The 26,539-nt window shown below is 45.3% G+C and overlaps 1 protein-coding gene across 3 annotated transcripts in view; it reads left to right on the top strand.

Moving 5' to 3' along the window:
• Nucleotides 1-26,539, top strand: part of TANGO2 (transport and golgi organization 2 homolog) — a 177,868-nt gene that overhangs the window by 138,045 nt on the left and 13,284 nt on the right. For all 3 annotated transcript variants that reach the window (XM_040347879.1, XM_040347872.1, XM_040347883.1), the window contains exons 6-7: nucleotides 1,291-1,361; nucleotides 25,134-25,287. In XM_040347879.1, coding sequence (XP_040203813.1) covers nucleotides 1,291-1,361; nucleotides 25,134-25,287 — 225 coding nt within the window. The remainder of the gene's footprint in view (nucleotides 1-1,290; nucleotides 1,362-25,133; nucleotides 25,288-26,539) is intronic.

Here is a 26,539-nt window from a genome sequence, read left to right as displayed (position 1 = left end):
CAGAAAAATACCCCCAAAGCATAATGTTTCCACCTCCATGTTTGACAGTGGGGATGGTGTTATTGGGGTCATGAGCAGCATTAATCCTCCCCCAAGCACAGCAGGTTGAGTTGATTCCAAAAAGCTTGATTTTGGCCTCTTCTGACCACAAAACTTTTAACCAGTTCTCCTCTAAATTATTCAGATGTTTATTAGCAAACTTCAGACAGGCCTGTACATGTGCTTTCTTGAGCAGGGGGACCTTGTGGGTGCTGCAGGATTTTAGTCCTTTATGGGGTAGTGCGTTATCAATTGTTTTCTTGGTGACCTTTGGTCCCAGCTGCCTTGAGATCATTGACAAGATTCTCCAGTGTAGTTCTGTACTGATTCCTCACCGTTCTAATGATCACTGAATCTCCACGAGGTAAGATTTTGCATGGAGCCCCAGACCAAGGGAGGTTGACAGTATTTTGTGTTTTTCCATTTGCAAATAATTGCACCAACTGTGGTCACCCTCTCACCAAGCTGCTTAGCGATGGTTTTGTAGCCCATTCCAGTCTTTTGTAGGTCTACAATCTTGTCCCTGACATCCTTGGACAGCTCTTTGGTCTTGGCGATGGTGAAGAGATTGGAATGTGATTGATTGCTTCTGTGGACAGGTATGTTTTATACAGGTAACAAGCTGAGATTAGCACTCCCTTTTTAAGCCCTGTTTCACACTAACTGCGGGAATAAAATCGTATGAGTTCAGCTGAAATTGCACAATTTAATTCCCTCAGTCAGTCCCGACTTTGGGGGCAATTTCAGAGACATCTGTCAATGGAAATTGCACCCCGAAATTACTACTTTTGGGAAACTGGCGCTGCAAATTCGGACACCGATTTCACATGTCGAATTGCATGCCATATCGCATAAATGTGAACCAGGGCTTAGAGAGAGCTCCTTATCTCAGCTTGTTACCTTTTATAGAAGACACCTGGTATCCAGAAATCTTGCTGACTGATAAGAGATCAAATACTTATTTTACTCATTGAAATGCAAATCAATTTATAACTTTTTTTTTTTTAAATGCATTTTTCTGGATATTTTTTTTGTTATTCGGTCTCTCACTGTTAAAATAAACCTACCATTTAAAATTATAGACGGATCATTTCTTTGTCGGTGGGCAAACGTACAATTTCAGCAGGGGATCAAATAATTTTTTTCCCTTTGCTGTATGTTGCTGCAGTAATGGTAGGCAGGCTTGCTGTTTTATACTTCTTTTTTTTTATTGTATAGGAATTTTTACATTGACTTTTTTCTTTATTTCAGCAACACAAAGGAAGATGTAATTTACTATTATGGATCCAGAGGAGAAAAGCAACCTGTCAAATTAAATCCAGGTAAGTGATATACTTTTTCAGTTGTAAACCTGTTTTTTTTTTTGTTTTTTTTTTATACTTGCCTCCTCTGTGCAATATTGATTTTCCTTTTCTGGGGTCACCCACTGGTGCTCTAGGTTCCTCCTCTTCGCTGTGTGCCACCATAGGAGTCTGCTTTCTATTGTGGCACATGTGTGGGCATGATCCCAAGTTCTGCATGTCTATAGATACACACAGCATGGCTGTCCAATGGCTTATGCTGCTACCCAGGGCCGTCTTTACCGCAGGGCAAATGGGGCAGGTGCCCTGGGCCCTGTCACTGTTGGGGGCCCAAAGCAACCCCCTTTAAAAAAAAAAAAAAAAAAATTTTTTTTTTTTTTTTTTTTTTTAGGGGTCCGGAGGCCCCCAGGGGCCCGGAGGGCCCCAGATGGCAACCCCCCTTTTTTATTTATTTTTAAATAAAAAAAACATTTTTTTTATATATTTTTATTTTTTATTAAAAGGGACAATTTTTTTTAGGGGTCCTCAGGGGCCCGGAGGCCAATTAAAGGGCCAATTTTTTTTTAGAGGTCTGGGGGTCCCCAGGGGCCTGTAGTTCCCCAGGGCCCCGGATGACAACCCCCCTTTTTTTATAAAATTTTTTTTTTTTTATATATTTCTTTATTTATTATATTATTATTTATTATATTATACTATTAATTATTATTTATTATATTATATTATATTTATTATATATAAATGTTATTATTATTATTATTATTATTATTATTATTATTAAAGGACCCAGAGGTCCCCAGGGCCCCGGATGGCAACCCCCCTTTTTTTTTTTATAAAAAACGTTATTTTTTATACATTATTTTATATATATATATATATATATATATATATATATATATATATATATATTATATTTTTATTATTAAAGGGCTCAGAGGTCCCCAGGGCCCCATGTGGCAAACACCCTTTATTTTTGTTTATATATATATATATATATATATATATATATATATAAATTTTATTAAAGGGCCCAGAGGTCCCCAGGGCCCTGGATGGCAACCCCCCCTTTTTTTTATATAAATGTTTCTTTTTTATATATATATATATATATTTTTTATTAAAGGGCCCAGAGGTCCCGGATGGCAACCCCCTTTTTTTGTAATTAATTTTTATTAAAAAAAATAATATTAAAGGGCCCAGAGGTCCCCAGGGCCCCAGATGGCAACCCCCTTTTTAAAATATATTTTTTATATATATTTTTTCTTTTTTTCTTTTTATTAAAGGGCCCAGGGCCCCAGATGGCAACCCCCTTTTTAAAATATATTTTTTATATATATTTTTTCTTTTTTTCTTTTTATTAAAGGGCCCCAGATGGCAACCCCCTTTTTAAAATATATTTTTTATATATATTTTTTATTTCTTTTTTCCTTTTTATTAAAGGGCCCAGAGGTCCCCAGGGCCCCGGATGGCTACACCCCTTTTTTTTATATATTTTTTCTTTATTTCTTTTTTTATTTCTTTTTTTGTAAAGGGCCCCCCGCTTCTATATTTGCGGCAGCCCCCCCCTGCTTCTCAATTTCAGGCGGCAGCACCCCCGTATCCCGGTTCTCTGCTCCAGGGGGCCCATGCCTGAAGCTGTGTAAGTGGCTCCATAATTCCTGATGGCGGCCCTGCCTCCCGTTAAGCCCCTTTGCTGCCCACAAATCAGGCTGAAAATCATCAGCGGCACGCAGCCAGTGACAGTACTGCTTCCCTTCCCAGTGTTTTAAAATGTACAGCACCCCTGGCTTCCCTTTAGACGTGCACTTCTCCCTTCCTGCCACTGGGTGCTGCTTGTATATAAAAGTGAATTAGAATGTGATTTTATAACATCCCCAGTTTGCTCTTCCCGAGGCTGACTTCTTCATGTTCTGCTCCTCAAAGGAAAGTCACTGTTTGCTAATCTATATTGTAAATAGAAGTTTTCTGTAGAGTGTGCCCAAAGTCTTTATAATATTTGATGATTCACTGCAGGTCTGGTCAGTGTTTTAAAAAGTTCCTCTATTTTACACATGGCATGGGGTCACAGCACCGTCTCTCCATTCTGCTTTAGCACCATGGGACCCCATGCCATGCCATGTGTAAAATAGAGGAACTCTTTAAATCACAGACCAGACCTGCAGTCCAGGCTGAGTAAAGCCTCAGAGCACATGGCATTACTGTCTGTATTTAACTGCTTGATGGGCTTATTTTGGGCCTGGCTGGTTCACATGTATGTGTTTTGGCGGCCCACATTTGCGCAGGCACAGCAGCCCATTCATTTGAATGGACCGCCATGCCTGCGTTTCCTGCAAAGAAAAGCACATGCCTCATGTAATAGGCTGCGCACACGGCACACCTATGCCCATCAAGCACTGAAATACAGCACTGTCTGTCCATTCTGCTGTCTGCTGTGACTTATCTGCAGTTCCCGCACTGTCAAACTTGCTGCATTTTTAGACGTTTAGGTCACGCTTTTAAAAACACAGTGCGTTTGTGTGTGCAAGAACTGCAGGTAAGTAGCATGGTGCAAAAGCAGAATGGATTTCAAGGCATCCAAGTAACAGATGGAGCGATCAAAGGAACCATAGGCAGGAAACAATGGCATGGCAGCCCATTCAAATCAATGGGCTGCTGTGCCTGCACAAATGAGGACCGCCCAAAACATACATGTGAACCAGCCAGGCCCAAAATAAGCTGGAGGGGGGCCCAAAAAAAATGTTTGCCCAGGGCCCAAACCATATTAAAGACGGCCCTGCTGCTACCACCTCTTTGTCCTGTCAGAGATCGAAGAGAGAGTTGCTGCAGACCAGCACTGGATCAAGCGAGGACTCGGGTAAGTATTTAGATGTGAGGGGGCGCTCCAGATACTGGAACATGCAGGGAATGCATGAAGGTAAAACATGTTTAACCTTTTAGAGCCACTTTAAATAAATAAGAATGCTGATTATATGTCAGTTTAATTTTATTTTGAATCCTTTCGTACATGGAAATATAAAAAAAAAATATATATATATATATATATATATATATATATATTTAAAAAAAATTACATTACATTTTCGGAAACGAAATGCAAACCTGTTAGGCCCCTTTCACACGGGGCGGATCAGTAATGATCCACCTCCGTTTGCGGAGATCCCCGTTCCGTTGATCCCCGCTGAGCTGGCGGATGACAGGGAGGTCCTCGCACACTGTGCAGGGACCGCCCTGTCTTTTTTCCGCTCTCCCCTATGGGGGGATCGGATGAACACAGACCGTATGTCCACAGACAGAAGGAAAAATTGTGTTTTCTTCCGTCTGCAAAATCGGATCTTTGCGGAGGCGGACGAGATCGGGTGTACATCCGCTGACATCCGTGATCTCATAGGGACCAATGTATGTCCCTTTTTCATCCGCAAACGGATGGATGACAAAGCGGACATACGGTCCGCACGTGTGAAAGGGGCCTTGGCATAAGATTAAATTAAGGTGCAGTTGGTGCTTTGAGTTCTATATTCACATAAAGCTGAACTTCAAGGAATTATTTAAAGCCACCATTGTAAACAGTGATGTATTCATTAGAAAATATTGAATTGTACAGAAAGTACAAAGAATCTACATTTAAAGTAGCCATCCACAAATCCTTGCACATGAAGACCGAGATGGGAGGGTCAGCATGGTGGGCTGCTTTACAAAAAATATCTTCAGGGATGTAGTAAAAATTATGAAAAATCCAGCATTCCTAAATAGGACAAAAACAGGTGTACATTAAAGGAAATCTGAGGTTTTGTAAATTTAATATTTATTCCAAAAAAACTTTAAAGCCTTACCCCTGCTATCTTGAAATGCACAGGCAGTAAAAGTGTTTCTTTGATATGTTATATATTTTATGATTATCTTTAGGTTGGTAGCTTGTAGGGTTATTGTCTTTGCAATGCTCTTGAATAGCAAGGATCCTTTAATAGCAGCAATGACATTGGAATGAGTAGGAAAATGTTACGCAGCATAATTGGTATGTGCTAGATATATTACTCCCTGAGCTACTATACTGTGTACGTGATAAACAAGTAATAAATATATTTTTTTCCTTTAGCATTCATCTCTTACTAAATCTTATTCCAGTTCCAAACAAGAAGAATCAATCTTGGCAAAGAAAAAATAAATAAAAAAAACAGTGAGGGTATAGGATATATTTCAATGTCAGTTTTATTTTAAGAAATATTTCTTAATAAAAAAATAAAGTAAATGTTAGAGAAAAAAACAAAGGGATCTATTTATAGAAAAATGGCTTTGCGAATATTTAAAGTGGCTGTAAAGATGACCGTTTTTTTTTTTTATTATTTTTTTTTAACTTTAATGTGTAAATAAAAAAAACTTTATTTAGTAGAACTTCGCCCCAGCCCCCCTTAATACTTACCTGAGCCTGATCTTGATCTGCGCACATCTGCAGCAGCTCTTCTTCCAGCTCTCATAGGCTTGGCTGGGAGCAGCGTGAGCCATTGGCTCCTGCTGCTGTCAGTCAAAACTGAGAGACCGGGCCGAGCCAGACTGTGTCTGAATAGCCACTTTCTCTATGGCACTTGGCAGGGGGAGGAGCCAGGAGAACCAGCCAGGGACCCCAGAAAAAGATAAGGCTGCTTTGTGCAGGCAAGTATGACTTGTTTGTGTTTTTAATTTGTTTGTTTTTTTAAAAGAAAGCTTTACAATCATTTTAAGAGCCGGTTCACACAGGGGCAACACGACTCTGGGCGCGACTTTGCGGGGCGACTTCAGAGTGACTTGGGGCGACTTCAAGTCGCCTCCAGGACAGGCGACTTTGCCAGTGGCCAATCAAACCATAATCAGCTCTGTGGGAGGGAGGGGTTTGCCTGAGAAAACTAGTTTTTGTTCCTGTAAAGTTGCTTCAGTTAAGAGGGTGATCCAACTTTGGAGGCAACTTCCATTGAAATCAATGGGTACAAGTCGCCTAGAAGTAGTACAGGAACCTTTTCTGAAGTCGGAGCGACTTCAGTAGTGTACATTAAGACGGCTCTCGTTCACTTGCATGTAATTTGTCATGTCGGGTGACATTGTGTCGCCCCCCAGGTTGCGGTAGTGTGAAACGGCTCTAACATTTGAGGTAATGACTAAAGTAAAAAAAATGGGACTATACTGGTGTATATCCACTCAAGATAAACGAAGACATTCAGCCATTTAAAATTGACATTTTATTTATCTCAACTCAACCGTGGTATAGCCAGATGCGGTTATTTTAAAATCTTAATGACACAACAACATGTAAAAACATTTTGCACATTATTGTTGGTGAACAGAATTCCTTTTTGTAGTGACACTCTCTCTACATTACAACTAAGAACAATACAATGACACTTTGCACTCCAACTGTAAAGCTTGCAGAGGGGTCACAAATTTGTAATGCTCACAGAGATGCTTCTTTAGGGGAAGGGTGTTCAACAAAAAAGTAGGTAGATCATTCCCAGGATGAAAATCACTGCCATAGAGGTAGGTATACGAGAAGTGAGGCACCGCAAAAACCAAATGGCAGTCCCCAAATTCAGGATTGCAGATTGCAAAGGTTACTTGTTTGTAGCAGTACTCATGCTCAAAACGAGGAACAATATACTGTACTCAAACTCTTGCTAAATCTAAAACGCCTCATGCAGGCAAGAGGGTCAGCCCCAGGGCGGCATATATCCCAACCTTTTCTGTATTTAAATGGCCCTGGTTCAAGAAGGTCTCATCAGCTTCCAAACAAACAATGTGGATGTGCAGCAAAAGAGGACTCTGATTGAAGTGGGAATTTTTGTTTGTTTACAATGATTTCATCAACCACTTAAGCCCCGGACCATTTTGTAGCTAAAGGACCAGGCCCCTTTTTGCAATTCGGCACTGCGTCGCTTTAACTGATAATTGCGCGGTCGCGCGACGTGGCTCCCAAACAAAATTGACGTCCTTTTTTTTTTTTTTTTGTACCACAAAAAGCTTTCTTTTGGTGGTATTTGATCACCTCTGCGGTTCCCCCAAAAATATATAAAAAAAACTTTCTTTTCCTCAGTTTAGGCCGATACGTGTTCTTCTACCTATTTTTGGTAAAAAAAAATAACGCAATAAGCGTTTATTGATTGGTTTGCACAAAAGTTAAAGCGTCTACAAAATAGGGGATAGTTTTATGGCATTTTTATTAATAATTTTTTTTTTACTAGTTATGGCGGCGATCACCTTTTTTTTTTTTTCGATTTTTTTATTTCTTTTAATTTTTTTTATCGTGACTGTGACATTATGGCGGACACTTTTGACACTATTATGGGGCCATTGTCATTTTTACAGCAAAAAGTGCTATAAAAATGCACTGATTACTGTGAAAATTACACTGGGAGTGAAGGGGTTAACCTGTAGGGGGCGCTGAAGGGGTTAAGTGTTTCCTAGGGAGTGTTTACTACTGTGTGGGGGCGTGGCTTGGCGTGTGACATCACTGATCGTAGTTCCCTATGACAGGGAACAGACGATCAGTGGCAGTCACACTAGGAAGAATGGGGAAAGGTTTGTATACACTTGCCTCTCCCCGTTCTTCAGCTCTGTGACCCGATCACGGGACACCATCGGCGATCGGGTCCCACGGGCGCGGTCACGGAGAACAGGACCAGGTCGTGAGCGCGCTGCCGGCGGCGCGCTCGCGACCCATGGCTGGGCTCTTAAAGGCGACGTACAGGTACGTACTTGTGCCCTTCTGCCGACGTATATCGGCGTGAAGGGGTCCTTAAGCGGTTAATATGCACATGATGGTACTATAAATAGAAGTTATACACATTGTATAGAATTTCCAGCACGCAGATTGATTTTGTATATAATTGCTAACAGTATTTGTATATTTTTTATTTATCTTTTGTAGCAGGAAGAATTGTACATTTTTTTTTATACAAACCGGGTATTTGCAGTACTGCAGTTAGGTTGTATATACACAGGAAGTGGTGTGTGGGAACACAGAAAGTGGTTATTTGGTCACAGTATATAAGAGATTGCTCAAGGGTTCGTCATCTTGTGTGTGTGTGTGTGTGTGTGTGTGTGTGTGTGTGTGTGTGTAAATAGGCCAAGAACATTCGACCAGCAGGGGAAATAATATGTGGGAGACCTCAGCACTGTGTAAATCTATGGAGATTCCTGTTCAGATAGCCAAATTAATGGGTGTTTGGCCAAGCAAACCTCCAGCTGCAGTGGGAGGCAAAACATTTTTCTTGCTCCTCCTTTAATGTAAAAAGATAAACAGCATGAGGGTCCCCCCCCCCCCCCAGGTTCATATCTAACCCTTTAGATCGGGTATGGGTTGTTGGGGTCCCATTAGATTCCATACCAGACCCTTTTGCGTCTGGTATGAATTTTAGGGAGGACTTCAATGCAAAAACAAAGGCGCTCCCCCTGAAAATCCATACTAGACCCTTATTCAAGCATGCAGCCTGGGTGGCCAGAAAAGGTGGGGGACAAGGATGCAGCCCCCCTCCCCTCCCTAAACTTTACCAGGCCACAAGCATCAGGGGTGGTACTTTAGCAAGGGTGGCCCCTGCCAAAGAAGCTTGTCGCCATGTTCATGAGGACGAGGATCTTTTCCGAACAACCCTGGCCTGATGGTTGGGGTAGTCTGCAGACCAGGAGCTTATCTAAAGCCCCCTTTAAAAGTAAGGTTGCTCCCAGATAGCCCCTTCCCTATGTGAATGAGTAAGTCAGTGGTAAAAAATGAATAAAAATGTTTTGACAAGTCCCATGATTAAAAATTCCACTGTGGATTGCTTTTCAGGGCATTGTTTGTTTCTTTTAAGTTTGTAGGCACTCCACCATTTACAGAACACTTAAGTTTAGAAACTAGATTTCCTAGAAAAGAATGAGGCAAAAAGTAATTACAATATTTTTTCACTGGTTGCTGGCACATACCATTTGCTTTTTTTTTTTTTTGGATAAATTGTTTGGCCATGTGGTCTGTATCTGAGCTCTACCCAGAGTTATGAAATGACCTTTGTTTGAACAAGCAGAGGAAGAACTGGACCCAGTTACAAGGATGCATTAACCTGCATGTTAATAAGAAATGATGAGGAGCTATTAAAATGTCTTAAGGTTCCTGAGTGGAGGTATAATCTACTATAGCCTTTTAATCATCTTCAGGTGACTACATGATTGAGCCACAGCATGATGACTGTGCCTCCATGTCAGTGGAACAAAGAAAAAGATGCTTCCTTTTAAAATAGCTTTATCTGTTTACAGAATTGTGCAGTTGATCTGCTGACCTCTTTTACTTTCTGCCATTCTCTAATTGGCACCCTCATTAGACTGTAATGATCTCTTGGTTATCCTCATTAATCCCTTATATAATAGCTTATGCTGTTTGCGGCTAGAGGTAGGTCATTAGTGAGCTCCTATACCAACAACAGTAAAGTGTATCTAGGAGCTATAAGTCAGAAAGATGCATTGGTGTCTCCTCTTTTTCTTTTCAGCATTAAATAGTAGATTGGGCAAGCAAATTGCATTGCACAATCCCTGTGGGGATGGTTACTGTTATTGGACTTGATAGTGTGGTGACCGTATTGTACAGAGTTGCAGATTAAAGCAGTAAAGGAAATGTGCTTATCATGTGCACAAACCGAAGATCTAAGTTGGAGTTAAGGTGAACCTGCCAGCCTTTTTAAACTTTTAGTCTTGTCTAAAAGTAGACACCAGAAGATGCCAACTATTATCTTCGTCAAACAAAACTCCTATGTATACCTCTCTGTAGTCTTATGCCCCGTACACACGATCAGGCTTTTGCCCGGCCAAACTCGCATCGGAATTCCAAATAGAACATTTTCTCTATCTAAACTCCGATGGAATTACTCCAATGGGGCATTAACACGGTCGGAATTTCCGATGGAATTACTCCAATGGGGCATAAACACGGTCGGAATTTCCAATGGGAAAAAGCCTGTCTGACTTTTTCCATCGGAAATTCCGATCATGTGTACGGGGCTTTAGAGGCCTGACTTCAGAACTAAACCCTGCAAACTTATATAGTATTATTCTTTGCAATGATGGTGCCACTATTGGTTACTAAGGCAACCTCAGTGGACAAGGGTAATGGCAGCGGGTGGTGTTTCTGAACTGTTGGTATTAAATGTTACTTTAATTTTAATCCTTCCATGCTAAGCAATATTATAAACATCTCCCCACTATTAATCATGTTTGCACAGACGCTTATCCACAGTAGTGTCTATCCATCACCTTTACATCCCTTAGCACAGGTTTTTCAGCTTCCTTTTAGATAAGGGCTCTCCTAAGGAAAAGGGAGCAGAACAGACGCCAGCAGCCAATCAGCTTAGGCCGCGTACACACGGTCGGACAAAACCGATGAGAATGGACCGAGGTTCAGTTTCATTGGTCCAAACCGACCGTGTGTATAGCCCATCGGTCTGGTTTTCCTTCGGTCCAAATGTTAAACCATGCTTCAAAATCGAACCGATGGACCGCTGCCCGATCGGTCCAAACCGATGGTTAGTACAGAAAGCATTGGTTCAAAACCCGCGCATGCTCAGAATCAAGTCGACGCATGCTTGGAAGCATTGAACTTCGTTTTATTCAGCATGTCGTGTGTTTGACGTCACTGCGTTCTGACCCGATCGGTTTTTGGAACGATGGTGTGTACGCACATCAGACCATCAGGCCACTTCAGCGGTGAACCGATGGAAATGGCCCGTCGGACCATTCTCATCGGTTTGGAACGACCGTGTGTACGCGGCCTTGTAGGTTGGAGAGGAGTGGGCTTTGTGCTTGAACGGATGCACATCCATTCAGCACTAAACACAAGAGTGTCTCCATAGAACTATACTGGGGAAAGGAGACGCCCTGAATACACATATCACAGACAGCATTGTGGGCACTATCTGAAGCAGCAAGAAAGAAAATAAGAAAAACAAGAGGTGGCCTGTCCAGTAAATCTTCACCTTAGCAGATGAAATATATTAAAAAAATGAATCCTTTATTATCGCTTTAAGTGACAAAGTAAAACTAATTTCGAAGTTGGGTTTCTGGCAACCAAGGTTATCAGAAAAAAATCACTTTTAGATAAACCTGTGCTTTGCAACTGAAAGTTGACCTCGTGGCCACCTATCTCTTTTGCCACAAAAAATCCCTGTGTTAGCGCCAAGATGTCACTTTTCCCCACCCCTAGTGACAGTCAGTGGCACAGTGTAATAATAAGAAGGGAAGTTGCATGCTCCCCACATCACTACAAGAAACAATAGTGCTGTAGTTGCTGTTTGGTGAAACCACATTGCTTAAAGTGGAGTTCCACCCAAAAATGGAACTTCCACTTTTTGGAATCCTCCCCCCCTCCGGTGTCACATTTGGCACCTTTCAGGGGGGAGGAGGGAGCAGATACCTGTGTAATACAGATATTTGCTCCCACTTCCTGACATGGATCACATGGTGATCGCAGTGACCTACTCCACTTGCTGTGCCTACACTGTCCTCCCCTGCTGTCTTCTGGGAAACACACAGGTCCCAGAAGACAGCAGGGACCAGTGAGGACGCGCAAGGCTTCACTTCCTATTTCCCTCACGAGGATGGCGCCGGGGGCAGCTGAGAACCGAGCGACTGATCGGTTTTGGCTGCCGACATCACGGGCACCCTGGACAGCCAAGTGTCCATTTATTAAAAGTCGGCAGCTGCAGTATTTGTAGCTGCTGGCTTTTAATATTTTTTTTATTTTATTTTTTAGGCGGACCTCCGCTTTATTGGGGAACCAGGCTTTTGGCACAGCAGTCGGTGTAGGCTGCACTACACTGTAGCTCTTAAAGGGCAAATATTGAAATTGGTCTCCCATTGTCCCATTGGACTGGTAAGTGTTACTAATCTTTACAGGCTACTTCTTCTAAACCAGTAACAGGATACCTCTTGTTGTATGCTTTGTTCTAGGGACAGGTTAATTTAAGGCTGGGTTTACACTTACGCGAATTGGATGCGAGCTTCCCCTGCATCCAATTCGCATGACACGAGAGTGTGACCAGGTCTCAATTGAGCTGTTTCGCACATCTCCAGGGTGGCTGCAGAAGGGTCTGTGCGTCTTTGGATCCGTTTCAGGTCCAAATTCAGGCAAAAAATTAGACTTAATTTGAATCTGAAACTGTGACTTGGGGACTCATTGGACCCCCTACTGCGAGAAGCTTTGCAGATAGTGTGAACCCAGCCTTAAGTAGAACTGCAGGCAAAACTTTTTTTGTTTTTCCATTTTGGATAGAGTAAGGGAGCGTTCTAACCCCTGTCAGTTTATTTTTTGCCATCTGTGCCCCATTTGGGGGATTTACCCTCACTTCCTGTCCCACAGCCTAACACAGGAAAGAGGAAATACCTGCAAATTATGTGAATTCCTTGGGGACCTTCAGGTCACATAGAGAGGGGTGAATCTCCCTAATAGTGGCACAGACAGCAATAAAAACCTGACGGGTGCTCTGATCCTTTTCTACTCTGTCCAAAACTAAAATAATTATTTGCCTTTAGTTATACTTTAAAGCCAGGGCCCCTAAAGTTGTATTAATGCAGGCAATCACATGGTCCAAGATTTTCAGATTTGCACAATATGACAGGGCAGGTCTTCAAAAGTTGACATTCGGTAGTATACTGTATTTCTCGACTATTTTTTAAAGGTGGAGTGGTTTCTCTAAAATCTTTGTAGGTATTCTTTTATCTGAACAATTTACATAGTGATTATTGGAGTTGTTTTATTGCTGCATACATTCATTATTAATCCCAAACGTGATGGTTGCATGAACAGTGAAGGTCGTTTATAACAGGGCTCAAAATTTCAAGTCCTGAGCCACTAGCCAGGCCTTAATGGGCCGTACACACGACCGAACATGTCTGCTAAAACTGGACTGACCAGTTTCAGCAGACATGTTCGGTCGTGTGTAGGCCCGAGCGGGCAGGATTCCAGCAAACATTTGCCCGCCGGGCCTTTTTCCAGCAGGCAAATATTTCTGGACTTGTTTTAAAACAGCCCGCTGAAATCCTGCCCGCTCGGACATGTTCGGTCGTATGTACAGACCTACCGTACATGTCCGAGCGCCCGCCATCCCTCGCATGCGTCGAATGACTTTGACGCATGCGTGGAAGCATTGAACTGGCAGGGCCGCCCACGTTTACGCGCGGATTTCTGTATGATGGTGAGTACAGCCACCATACAGAAATCCCCGGGCAGACATGTACGGTGAAAACGGTCCGACGGACCGGTTTCATCGTACATGTTTGGTCGTCTGTACGCGGCCTAAGAGTTACTAGCCACTAGTTGCACCACCCAACCCCTCCCCTGCCCCACCCCTAAGTCCACCCCTAAACACGCCCTTGTAAATTATCTCATGAAATTACACTGTTAAATGTTTTAAGCAGAATTAAGTTCCAAAAATAAATATTATTAACAACAAACGTTAACAATATTAATGTAAAACATATGAGTACCCATCAGTGCAGCCTCACTGTGCCCATCAAATGCAGCTTTATGGTGCCCATGAATGCAGTCTCACTGTGCCCATGAACGCAGCCTCACTGTGCCCCATCAAATGCAGCCTCACTGTGCCCCATCAAATGCAGCTTCACTGTGCCCCATCAAATGCAGCATCACTGTGCCCCATCAATTGCAGCGTCGCAGTGCCCCATCAATTGCAGTGTCACCATGCCACATCAATTGCAGTGTCACCGTGCCACATCAAATGCAGCGTCACAGTGCCCCATCAAATGCAGCTTTACAGTGTACCATCAAATGCAGCGTCACAGTGCCCCATGAATTGCAGCGTCACAGTGCCCCATGAATTGCAGCGTCACCGTGCCCCATGAATTGCAGCGTCACCGTGCCCCATGAATTGCAGCGTCACCGTGCCCCATGAATTGCAGCGTCACCGTGCCCCATGAATTGCAGCGTCACCGTGCCCCATGAATTGCAGCGTCACCGTGCCCCATGAATTGCAGCGTCACCGTGCCCCATGAATTGCAGCGTCACCGTGCCCCATGAATTGCAGCGTCACCGTGCCCCATGAATTGCAGCGTCACCGTGCCCCATGAATTGCAGCGTCACCGTGCCCCATGAATTGCAGCGTCACCGTGCCCCATGAATTGCAGCATCACCCTGCCCCAGCAATTGCAGCGTCACTGTGCCCTATAAATTGCAGTGTCGCAGTGCCCCATCAAATGCAGCATCGCCGTGCTCCATCAACTGCAGCGTCGCCGTGCCCCATCAATTGCAGCGTCACCGTACCCCACCAATTGCAGCGTCACCGTACCCCACCAATTGCAGTGTCACCGTACCCCACCAATTGCAGCGTCACCGTACCCCACCAATTGCAGCGTCACCGTACCCCACCAATTGCAGCGTCACCGTGTCTCATCAATTGCAGCGTCACCGTGTCTCATCAATTGCAGCGACACCGTGCCCCATGAATTGCAACGTCACCGTGCCCCATCAATTGCAACATCACCGTGCCCCATGATTTGCAGCATCACTGTGCCCCATCAAATGCAGCTTCACCGTGCCCCATCAAATGCAGCTTCACCGTGCCCCATCAAATGCAGCGTCACCGTGGCCCATTAAATGCAATTTCACTGTGCCCCAATTAAATGCAGCGTCACCTTGCCCCATCACTCCAGACTCACCATTGTCTTGATGAGCCTGGTTCACACACACACACAGCGGACATCTCCCACTCGCTGTGTGTTACTGAGCTGGGTCTGTGTTCGGCGGCTCCGTGTATCAAGATCCCGCCCCCCTAGACCGGCTCGTGTGATAGGCGGTGTTGCGGTACCTCTCTTCCCGAGCTCCAAAGTACACCGTCCTTAGTGGCCAGTAACCCAATCCCCTCCAGTAACGAGACCAAGCTCCATTATGAGGGTAAAACACGAACTCATTTACTGTGGGCTACCCGCCCGTATTTATGCAGGTCTCCCACCTGGTGGACACTCCCCTAGGGGACCAGATGGGAGACTGAAATAACAGACATTAAAATCTATAACTTTATAACTGCCGAACATTTTATATTCATATAACGTATCCCCAGATAGCCTGGAACTGAGGACATATTATTTATGCAGGTCTCCCACCTGGTGGACACTCCCCTAGGGGACCAGATGGGAGACTGAAATAACAGACATTAAAATCTATAACTTTATAACTGCCGACATACGAATGGGTGACTTCATGTAAAACGGCAAAGCAGACGAACACAATATGTCCAGTATACGGATGGGTCCGTCACATGGCCCCCTCCTTGTGGAACACTCCGGCAGACCCGGCTTGACCCTTTGGCGGGTCAACTTGGGGATGACCGGACGGAGAAGGCGTAGAGACGTCTGTTTGCCGAGATAATCCATCCGCATTCCCATTCTGCTTACCGGGTCGGTAGCTGATGGTGAAATTGTAAGGCTGTAGTGCCAGACTCCACCTCAGCAGTCTGCCATTGTCTCCTGAGACCCGGTTAAGCCAAACTAGGGGGTTGTGGTCCGTAATGAGGGAAAATTCTTGTCCGTATAAATAAGGACTCAATTTCTTTAGTGCCCAGACCAGGGCTAAACACTCCTTCTCCACTGCCGCATAACTCACTTCCCTGGGTAGTAGTTTTCTGCTGAGATACGCGACAGGGTGCTCCCCTCCATCTTCCCCGACCTGGCTTAGCACAGCCCCCAGTCCATACATGGAAGCATCCGTATGGACGAGAAAACGTTAGGCACTGGGGCAGCCAAGACAGGGGCATTCACTAGAGCTTGCTTCAGGGCCCGAAACGCGGCTTCACAAGCTGGCGACCACAGGACCTGCTTAGGTAAGTTTTTCTTAGTCAGGTCCGTCAAGGGCTTGGCCACCGTACTGTAGTCGGGGACAAAACGTCGGTAATACCCTGCCGTCCCCAGGAAGGCTAGCACTTGGGTCTTGGAGATAGGTGTGGGCCAGTTAGCTACCGCCTCGACCTTAGCTGGCTCTGGTCGCTGGGTCCCACATCCTACCCTGTGACCCAAGTACTGCACTTTTGCCATGCCTAAATGGCACTTATCTGGCTTCAAGGTCAGGCCGGCGGCCCGAATCTTGTCCAGCACCACCCCCACGTGGACTAAATGGTCTTCCCAAGTCTCGCTGTAGACCGCAATGTCATCCAGGTACGCACACGCGAAGTCCTGGAAGCCATCGAGGAGTCTCTCCACCATACGCTGAAAGGTAGCCGGAGCATTCTTCATTCCAAATGGCATAACCTTAAACTGGAATAGGCCAAATGGGGTGACGAAGGCCGACTTAGGGATAGCATCCTCGGCCAGGGGGATCTGCCAATAACCCTTGCACAGGTCAATGGTGGTCAGGTAACGCCCCCTGGCAATGCGGTCTAATAATTTGTCTACCCGGGGCATCGGGTACGCGTCAGTGGTGGTCCGTTCGTTGAGCCGCCTGTAATCTACGCAGAACCGGGTGGTCCCATCTTCCTTAGGCACCAGGACTACAGGCGAGGCCCAAGGGCTGTCTGACGGCTCGATAACCCCCAGCCGAGTCATCTCCTGTATCTCCGGCCGCATTTCCTCTCGGACTGCTTCAGGGATACGGTATGGGGGTTGTCGTAGGGGGTTCTGTCCGGGCGTCTCGACTTTGTGCATAGCTAGTGTGGTGTACCCGGGTTCTTGGGAGAACGTCGCCTGCTTCTCCCACAGAAGCTGTCTTGCCTGTACCTTCTTTGCTGGGTTTAACCGGTCTCCTAGCTGCACAAGGCTCGTAAGGTCCATCTGGGGATTCCTCTCTAACAAGTCAGGTAAAGGTAAGTTCTCAGGGTCATCCGTAGCTGGGGCACAGACTGCCGCAACATCTTCTGGTCGCTCCTGATACTCCTTTAACATGTTCACATGAAAGGATCGCTGGATCCCTTCATCTGAACAGCTGGCTATAAGGTAGGTAGTATCACATATCTGCGCTAATACTTTATACGGGCCCTGCCAAGATGCTTGCATCTTGTTTGCCTTCACAGGTTTGAGCACTGGAACCTTCTGCCCAACCTGGAAGACCCGCTGTCGGGCGCCCCGATCGTACCACCGCTTCTTTCTACCCTGGGCCGCCTGGAGATTCTCCCTTACCATCAGGGATAGTTTCTCCATGCGGTCCCGGAGTTCCAGGACATATGGTACTATGGGGGTCCCTTCTTGCTCTGTCTCCCCCTCCCAGTGTCCTCTAATGAGATCTAGGGGTCCTCGGACCCTTCTCCCATAGAGTAACTCAAAGGGGGAGAACCCAGTAGATTCCTGGGGCACCTCTCTGTATGCAAATAGCAGATGAGGCAGGAATCGCTCCCAGTCTCTGCAAGTGTCAGTAAAGGTCCTCAGCATCTGTTTGAGGGTACCATTAAATCGCTCGCAGAGGCCATTGGTCTGTGGGTGATACGGTGAGCTAAGCAGCGGTTTAATGCCGCACACCTTCCACAGTTGCTGGGTGAGCACAGCGGTAAACTGAGTTCCCTGATCAGAGAGAATCTCCTGAGGGAACCCGACCCTAGTGAATATCTTAACCAGGGCATCAGCTACTGTCTCTGCCTCGATATTAGACAGCGCTACTGCCTCTGGGTAACGTGTGGCATAGTCCACCACGGTAAGAATGTACTTCTTACCGGAGGGGCTAGCCCTGGCCAGTGGACCTACAAGGTCAACGGCTATGCGGGAAAAGGGCTCCCCAATGATAGGCATCGACTGAAGCCTAGCTTTTGGGTGATCTCCCCGCATTCCTACCCATTGACAGGTGTCGCACGTGCTACAATACATCCGCACGTCTCGGTTCAAATTGGGCCAGAAAAAGTTTTGTGTGATCCTATGAGCTGTGCGGTGGGAGCCTAGATGGCCCGCTAACGGCACATCGTGCCCAATCCGTAAAATCTCCTGCCGGTACTTGGCAGGTACCACTAGCTGTCGCTTGTGCGGAGGGGTGCTCGGTTTTTGGGACGGTCTCGGGATCCTGTACAGCCTATCCCCCACCCACTCGTAGTGCTCCCCATCTACTCCTTCCTCCCCTGAGTCGGCCCTGGCCCTGTACTTGGCTAACGTTGGGTCTTCCCTAGTCTCCCTTCCGTACATCTCTGGGGTATCCCAGCCTAAAGGGGCCGGATCTAACATACACGTCGGGGTAGAGGGTCTTACCTGGGTCGCAGCAGCAGGTGGGCCGGCTTCGGTGGCACGGGTCTGGGCCCGGGTCGTGACAGCGTCTACTGCAGCGGGGCCCATGGGAGTATAGGCTGAAAGGAGGGGGGCCAAGTCATTGCCAAGGAGGACATCGGCGGGGTAAGTCTTTCATAACCCCCACGTTCACTTGTCTAGCGCCCACTCCCCAATCCAAATGTACCCGGGCAACGGGTAGTCGGAACACGGCACCTCCGGCTACTCGTACTGCGACCGTGTCCCCGGTATGTTGGTTCTCGGATACTAGGTGCTTCTGGAGTAAAGTCATGGTCGCACCGGTATCCCGTAGGCCACTGACCTCCTTCCCGTTGACCTTGACACACTGTCTGTGGTGCTGCCTGTTATCTCGGTGGGCCGCCTGAACGGGGTCGGCCTCATGCAGAATACTCCAGCATTCCTCTTCCTCCACACAGTGAGTTGCGGGGAGAGGTGGTCGTGGATTGGCCCTTGGGGGTCTCTTCCAGGACTGACTTTGGTTGGCATTGTTCATCGGGCACTCCGGTCGCTTGTGTCCCAGCTGATTGCATAGGTAGCACCGACTGGGTTGGGAGTATTCCCGAGAGTTAAACCGGGGTGAGCGGGGATACTGGGTCGACGGAGGGGGTGCTGAGGGCCGATTCATAGGGGGTTGGTAAATAGTAGCTGCTGGCTTGTATTCCACCCTGGCGGGAGCCTTGGTGGCTGAATTGTCCAATTTTCGGGCATCCGTATACTCATCCGCCAGGCGAGCTGCTTCATGGAGAGTGGAGGGTTTACGGTCCCTTACCCACTCTCTGACCCCTGTTGGTAATTTGTCGAAGCAATGTTCCAACAGAAACATCTGTAGCACCTCCTCTCAGGACACAGCCTGGCACCCCGCCATCCAGTGTGCGGCGGTGCGGTGCACCTTACATGCCCATTCAACGTAGGAGTCCCCAGTCGTTTTTACAGTGTCCCGGAACCTCCTTCGGTATGCCTCGGGTGTAACGGCATACCGGGAGAGTAGAGTTTCCCTGACGGCCACATAATCCCCGATCTCCTCGTCAGGGATGGCCCGAAAAGCCTCACTGGCCCGGCCGGATAACTTGCCGGACAATATAGGGATCCAGTCCTCCAGGGGTACCTTGTGCAGGGCACATTGCCGCTCAAAATCGGCAAGGTACCCATCGATCTCTCCTTCTGTCTCACTGAAGGCTTTAAATGCTGCAAACGGCACCTTCTTTCTTTCCCCCGTGTCTGCTGTGACTGGGGCTGCTGCAGTGCCGCTTTGGCGTAGCAGGTTGGCCTCCACAGCGGCTTGGACTTGGGCGATAATTTCCGCAGATGGGTTGGGACCATAATGGGCCAGCCTAATTCTTACCGCCCGGTCAAATCTCTCTTCTTAGGGGGTTCTGTCGTCTGGGCTGAGTCCATTGGTTCCCTCTGCTGCTGGTACTCCATCCATTTCCAGCAATAATGTGATAATGTCCCCCTTTTTGAGGTTACTGGCCTGTCCGCCTCTTTGCTCTAATAAATCCTTTAAGGTAGCTCTTCTCAGGTTTTGGTATTGCAATTCCATTTGGTCCTGGTTGTAGTGGTTTCTTTGGGCGCTGAGGTTCATCCCGTCGCTTGCCACCAGTTGTTGCGGTACCTCTCTTCCCGAGCTCCAAAGTACACCGTCCTTAGTGGCCAGTAACCCAATCCCCTCCAGTAACGAGACCAAGCTCCATTATGAGGGTAAAACACAAACTCATTTACTGTGGGCTACCCGCCCGTATTTATGCAGGTCTCCCACCTGGTGGACACTCCCCTAGGGGACCAGATGGGAGACTGAAATAACGGACATTAAAATCTATAACTTTATAACTGCCGAACATTTTATATTCATATAACGTATCCCCAGATAGCCTGGAACTGAGGGCATATTATTTATGCAGGTCTCCCACCTGGTGGACACTCCCCTAGGGGACCAGATGGGAGACTGAAATAACAGACATTAAAATCTATAACTTTAAAACTGCCGACATACGAATGGGTGACTTCATGTAAAACGGCAAAGCAGACGAACACAATATGTCCAGTATACGGATGGGTCCGTCACAGGCGGATCACTGAATCAATCTACTATCACACAAGCAGGTCTAGGGGGGCGGGATCTTGTTACACGGAGCTGCCGAACACACACCCAGCTCCGTACGTGACACACAGTGGGAGATGCCCGCTGTGTGCGTGTGAGGAGGAGACGGCGGCGGCTTCAGTCCAGCCATGTCGCTCAGTGTCTCCCAGCTGACCGTTTCCTGGATGGTCGCTTCAGCCAGGAAGCTGTCAGCCTGCTCTGTCCCTGCACCTCACTCGCCCTACACTAAATTCCACTCGCAAAATGCGAGCATGCGAGTAGAATTTTTGAGGGCTGGTTTATAAGATGTCAAAGGTAAATAATTTGAAAGCTTGCATATTATAGTAGTGCTCAAAAACTTTTTGTTTGTTTTTTTAACTTGCATTGTGCATATTCACCAATATGTGCACATACTTATAAGTGTACAGTAGTAATTGAATAATATTACTAATAATTACCACTAATAATATAATAATTACTTATTAACTAATAGATACTAATAAAAATCACTACTAATAAGTAAAAGTCACCAGGCAGTCCTGCTGGCAGAATCCAGCCTAGCACCAGTCTTAACGTGGAGGTTCACCCAAAAACCTTTTTTTTAAACATTAGATTGAGGCTCGTTTTGTCAAGGGGAATCGGGTGTTTTTTTTTTGATTGACAGGCTTCCGATGGTCGCATACATCGCGTCACGATTTTCCGAAAATAGTAGCCGCACCGACTTTCGGCTACTCGTGACGCAATGTATGCGACCGTCGGAAGCCTGTCAATTAAGTAGGAACGCCCAGTCCCGAAGACCATACCCGGAAGCGGCGGAGAAGATCGCTCTCTAAAACGGTAAGTACTGCTTCGATTTTAAAAAAACTACCCGATTCCCCTTGACAAAATGAGCATCCATCTAATGTTAAAAAAAAAAATTCGGGTGAACTCCCGCTTTAAGTTGCATGTTTATGGCCTGCCTAATAATGTTCAATTAGCTGTTGAAAAGGCTTGCAATTCAGGCACAAAATGTTACCTGACACCAGCAGATGAGGAAAAGAAGACTCAAATCTAATATAGATTTTCTTGTAATTGCTTCGCATTCCATCACGGGTGTCCCCAGATGCTGCAGTTTTACTAGCTGCCTTCTGAAACGTATCCCTTTCATCATTTTGGGATTCCTTCACAGCATTACTTGACATAATGGTTAAATTAGATGCTACCAGAACAGTCAGGTGTATCTCATTTGCAGTACTGGTATAAGTAAAATGTAAGCACAGAACAAAAAGTATTTGTGATGTTGAAGTGCAAGGAAGGAGCCATTCAAAGTACCTGAGTTCCTGTCACCATCAGAGTACCTTGAGTACTTGTCACCAGCCCATCAGAGTACCTGAGTATCTGTCGCCATCAGAGTTCCCTGAATATTTGTCACCAGCCCATCAGAGTACCTGTCAACAGAGTACCTGAGTACCTGTCGCCATCAGAGTACCCTCAGTACTTGTCACCAGCCCATCAGAGTACCCGTCACCAGCTCATGCCTCATAGAATTTACGTTGGGTTGTTTTCCTTTCAAAATTAGGTCATTTTGTGGGTGTTTCCATTGTCCTAGTGCTCCAGGCCCCTCAAAAGTGTGATGGGTAGTCAGGAAACTAAATGTGTAATTTATGCTCCTAGCACACCTGATGGTTCTCCCTGCATGTTGGGCCTCTCTGTTGCCAGGCTGTGTAAAGGTGTCATACATGTGGTATCGCCATACTTAGGAGAAGTAGCATAATGTGTTTTGGCAACTTTGTGTAAAAAATAAATATATATTTTCTTTCCACGTATTTTATAAGACTTTTGGGGAAAATATAACCCTTCAAAAGACTCATTATGCCCATAGAATATACGTTGGTGTTTGCTTTCCAAAATGGGGTAATTTTGTGGATAATTCCATTGTCCCTGGTTCTCCAGGGCCTTCAAAAGTGTGATAGGTTGTTAGGAAATTTTATGTGTAATTTATGCTCCTAGAATGCCTGACTGTGCTCCCTGCATGTTGGGCCTCTCTGTGGCCAGGCTGTGTAAAAGTCTCACACATGTGGTATGGCCATACTCGGGAGGAGTAGCAGAATGTACTTTGGGGTGTGATTTTTGCTATGTGTTAGAAATATCTTATAAATTGACCACTTTGTGTAAAAATATATATATATATATATATATATATTTATATATATATATATATATATATATATATATATATATATATATATATTTATTTATATTATATTTTCTTTCCACGTATTTTAGAAGACTTTTGGAAAAAAATTAACCCTTCAAAAGACTCATTATGCCTCATAGAATATACGTTGTAGTGTTTTGCTTTAAAAAATTAGGTACATTTGTGGGTAATTCCATTGTCCTGGTGCTCCAGCACCTATAAAAGTGTAATAGCTTGTTGGGAAATTAGATGATGGTGCTCCCTGCATGTTGAGCCTCTCTGTGGCCAGGCTGTGAAAAAGTCTCACACATGTGGTATCACCATACTCGGGATAAGTAGCAGAATGTATTTTGGGGTGTAATTGGAAGTATGCATATGCTATGTGTGAGAAATAAGTTGCAATTTTGTGTAAAGAAAAAAAAAATCTTAATTTTCCCAAGAATTGTGGGAAGAATTACAAGTTCAAAAAACTTGCCATGCCTCCCACTAAATACCTTGGACTGTCTACTTTTTAAAAAAAGGGATCATTTGGGGGGGTATTTGTACTTTCCTGACATTTCAGGACCTCAAGAAACGAGAAAGTCCATCAGTGCATCAGGTGTGATCAATTTTCAAAGATTTGCACAATAGCTTGTAGACTCTATACCAGGGGTGCCCAACCAGTGGCCCGGTGGTCACATGTGGCCCGCGGAGCACTGATGTGGCCCGCAACCTCCTGCTCTGGGATGGAATAAAATTATATTCTAGGTAAGTTTATTACTAAAATCACACTGGTCTGCTTTCCAACTGATCCACAGGTGCAGAGAAGAGCACCTGTGTGTTACCTGCACTGAGCCATAGACTTCTATTACCTGTGAGTTTAATGTGCTTTCTGAAAGTGCACCACACCGACAGAATATAATAGAAGTCTATGGCAAAGTGCAGCTAACCTGCAGGAAAGCAGCCTTAGGCCCCTTTCACATGGTCAGTCTGACCAAATCGGACCCTCCATTCACCTCTAAGGAGTGTAAGATGTAAATGGACTTGTGTCTGTTTACAAACACCTACTTCCAATCCAATCCGTAAAAAAAAAAAAGAAAAGAGTAGCGTAGTCTATTGAGCCAAGTGGACTGCCATCCACCCGCACTGCTCATTGTGGCCTGCGACCGGTTACCAAGTCACTTAAGTGACCCTTGCTCTTCAAAGGGTTGGGCACCCCTGCTCTATAACTTTCACACAGACCAAATAATATACACTTGTTTGGGTTATTTTTACCAAAGATATGTAGCAGTATAAATTTTGGCCCAAATTTATGAACAAAAATTACTTATTAGCACAATTTTATCACAGAAACGGAAAAAAGTTATTTTTTCCCAGTGGTGATTAAATACCACCAAAAGAAAGCTTTGTGTGAAAAAAATAAATGATAAAAATGTTGTTTCGGTACAGTGTAGCATGACTGAGTAATTGGCATTCAACGTGCGAGAGCACTGAAAATTGGTTTGGCTAGGAAGGATGTATACGTGCCCTGTATTGAAGTAGTTAAGGAAGCACAGCATTTCTCCTTGGTGTAGTACAGACTATGCTGACAGCTCTACATCTACCTTGTCCTAAATCTAGACATACTTTGTGTTGAAATGAATTACGCTACAGTGGTACCTTGGATTACGAGCATAATTTGTTTCAGAAGAATGCTTGTAATTCAAAGCACTTCTTTATCAAAGTGAGTTTCCCCATAGGAGTCAATGGAAACTCAGATAATTCATTCCACGGTGACTACTATTGTATGCAGTACCACATGTGGCAAGAGGTGGGGTGGGCGCCAGAGACACACGGAGACCACTCGGATGCACTTGGAGAGGCTTGGGATCGGAGTGTTTCCGAGTGTCTCTGAGCGGCTCCAAGTTTCACCGGCGCCCCCACACCTCTGGCCAAATGCGATACTGCACACCCCATTGGCTTGAATCCTGCTCGCCTTGTGAGACAACGCTCGCAAACCGAGTCAGGATTTTATTTAAATAATGGCTTGTATTGCTAAACGCTCGTAAACCGGAATCCGAGGTATTACTGTATTTTCAAAACCTACAAAGTCCCATGGGGAAATGTCACTGAGGGTCTTCGTCATAGGTTTGCTATGGGGCCCCATGATTTGTAGTTCTCCTCAAATGATCTCATCTCCCGTTGAGTGAATTGTAGGCTACAATCAAATGGCTGTAATTATATGGCATTTGCTTCAGATTTTAAAAATGTATGCAGCATTTTAATTAGCCTTGAGCTCTTCCTAATGTAAAATGGTTTCATGAAGAGTGATTCCTAGTTGGATATTGTTTCACCATCCGATAAATTAAATACTATTGTGTTTTTATTGCTATAGGCTTGTACGGCTTGAGCTGCAGCCTGTTGGATACCCCATGGAAGAAACTCCAACATGGGAAGAGACTTTTTGCTGACATCATCAGAAGGAGCCATGACATTGCCAAAGAAGACCTGGTGCAGGAGCTCATTAAAGTGATGAATAATGAAGAGCCGTAAGAACAAAATGACCTACATTTCGTTCTGAAAGTGCCAATGCAGCAGTTCTTTTCCCTGGTCTCCAGAAGGCCAATCTGTTCTTATAGTTATAGTACTGCTTTATGCCAGACAGTATGTTAGTACAAGTGCAATCTGATAAAGTTTGTATGCATATTAATGGATTCTTAAACATAATGGCATTGCTCCTTCACTTGCTAGCTGAAAGGATAGATTTTTGAGACACCGTGGGTTAACTTATTGCATGAATTGCCAAAGTGCTAATATTATCCATTTGGGTTTATGTTTGAGAACACCCAGAAGGAAGACCAAGTGAAGATGGAAGCAGTCAAGTGCTGACAGCACAGCGCTGGAGGCCTTCCTTTGACATATTGGTCTGTGCTAGTATGTGGTTCTTGCTAGCACATTACGGCATAAATCTGCAGGGCGGCAGCAAAAAAATCGAGGAGTTTTCAAATGCTTTATAACCTGCAGCAAAGTTTATTGGAGTGTAAAGCTTTAATTCTGGAGACTATTGGCCAAAATTTCGGATCGAAATCGGACCTGAAACGGTAAACAGGGACGCACCGGACCCCTGCTGTGAGCCATTCCATACAGCAGTGTGAACCCAGCCTTACAGAAAAAGCAAGTGGGTGATACTATGTGAACGCAGTACTTTAACTCCTTGGCAACTAAGGTCACAAACATTTTGAGATGGAATAGGACAAAGATAGATTACATCAATATCACAGTATTAAAAGGGATATTTCTGATACTGAAAGAACCACTTAAAGTGGATTTTTTTTTTTTAAGTCCACAGCTACAAATACTGCAGCTGCTGACTTTTTAAAATATGGACACTTGGTACCTGTTCAGGGCACCCACGATGTCCTCACCCGAAACCGATCTGGCTCTCGGGTAGAGGCGCCACCATCTTCGGTAAGGAAATCTGGAAGTGAAGCCTTGCGGCTTCGCAGCCTGGTTTCCTACTGCTCATGCGCGAGTCACGCTGCACGTCCTCACTGGTCCCTGCTGTCTTCTGGGACCTGTGTGTTTCCCAGAAGACAGCGGGGGAAGATGGTGTAGGAGCAGGAAGTGGCATAGGTCACTGTGATCACAGCGGTGATCTATGCAAGGAAGTGGGAGAAAATACCTGTATTATTGTCTCCCAGAAGACAGCGGGGGGACGGAGGAGGGGCCGGACATGGCGTAGATCACCGCAGAGTCTGCAGCGATCTATGCCTGGAAGTGGGAGCAGATGCCTGTATTACA

This window comes from Rana temporaria, chromosome 1 (assembly GCF_905171775.1).
Source record: "Rana temporaria chromosome 1, aRanTem1.1, whole genome shotgun sequence".
Classification (NCBI taxonomy): Eukaryota; Metazoa; Chordata; class Amphibia; order Anura; family Ranidae; genus Rana; species Rana temporaria.
Note: the sequence above shows the minus strand (reverse complement) of the source record. Positions and strands in the feature narration are given on the sequence as shown.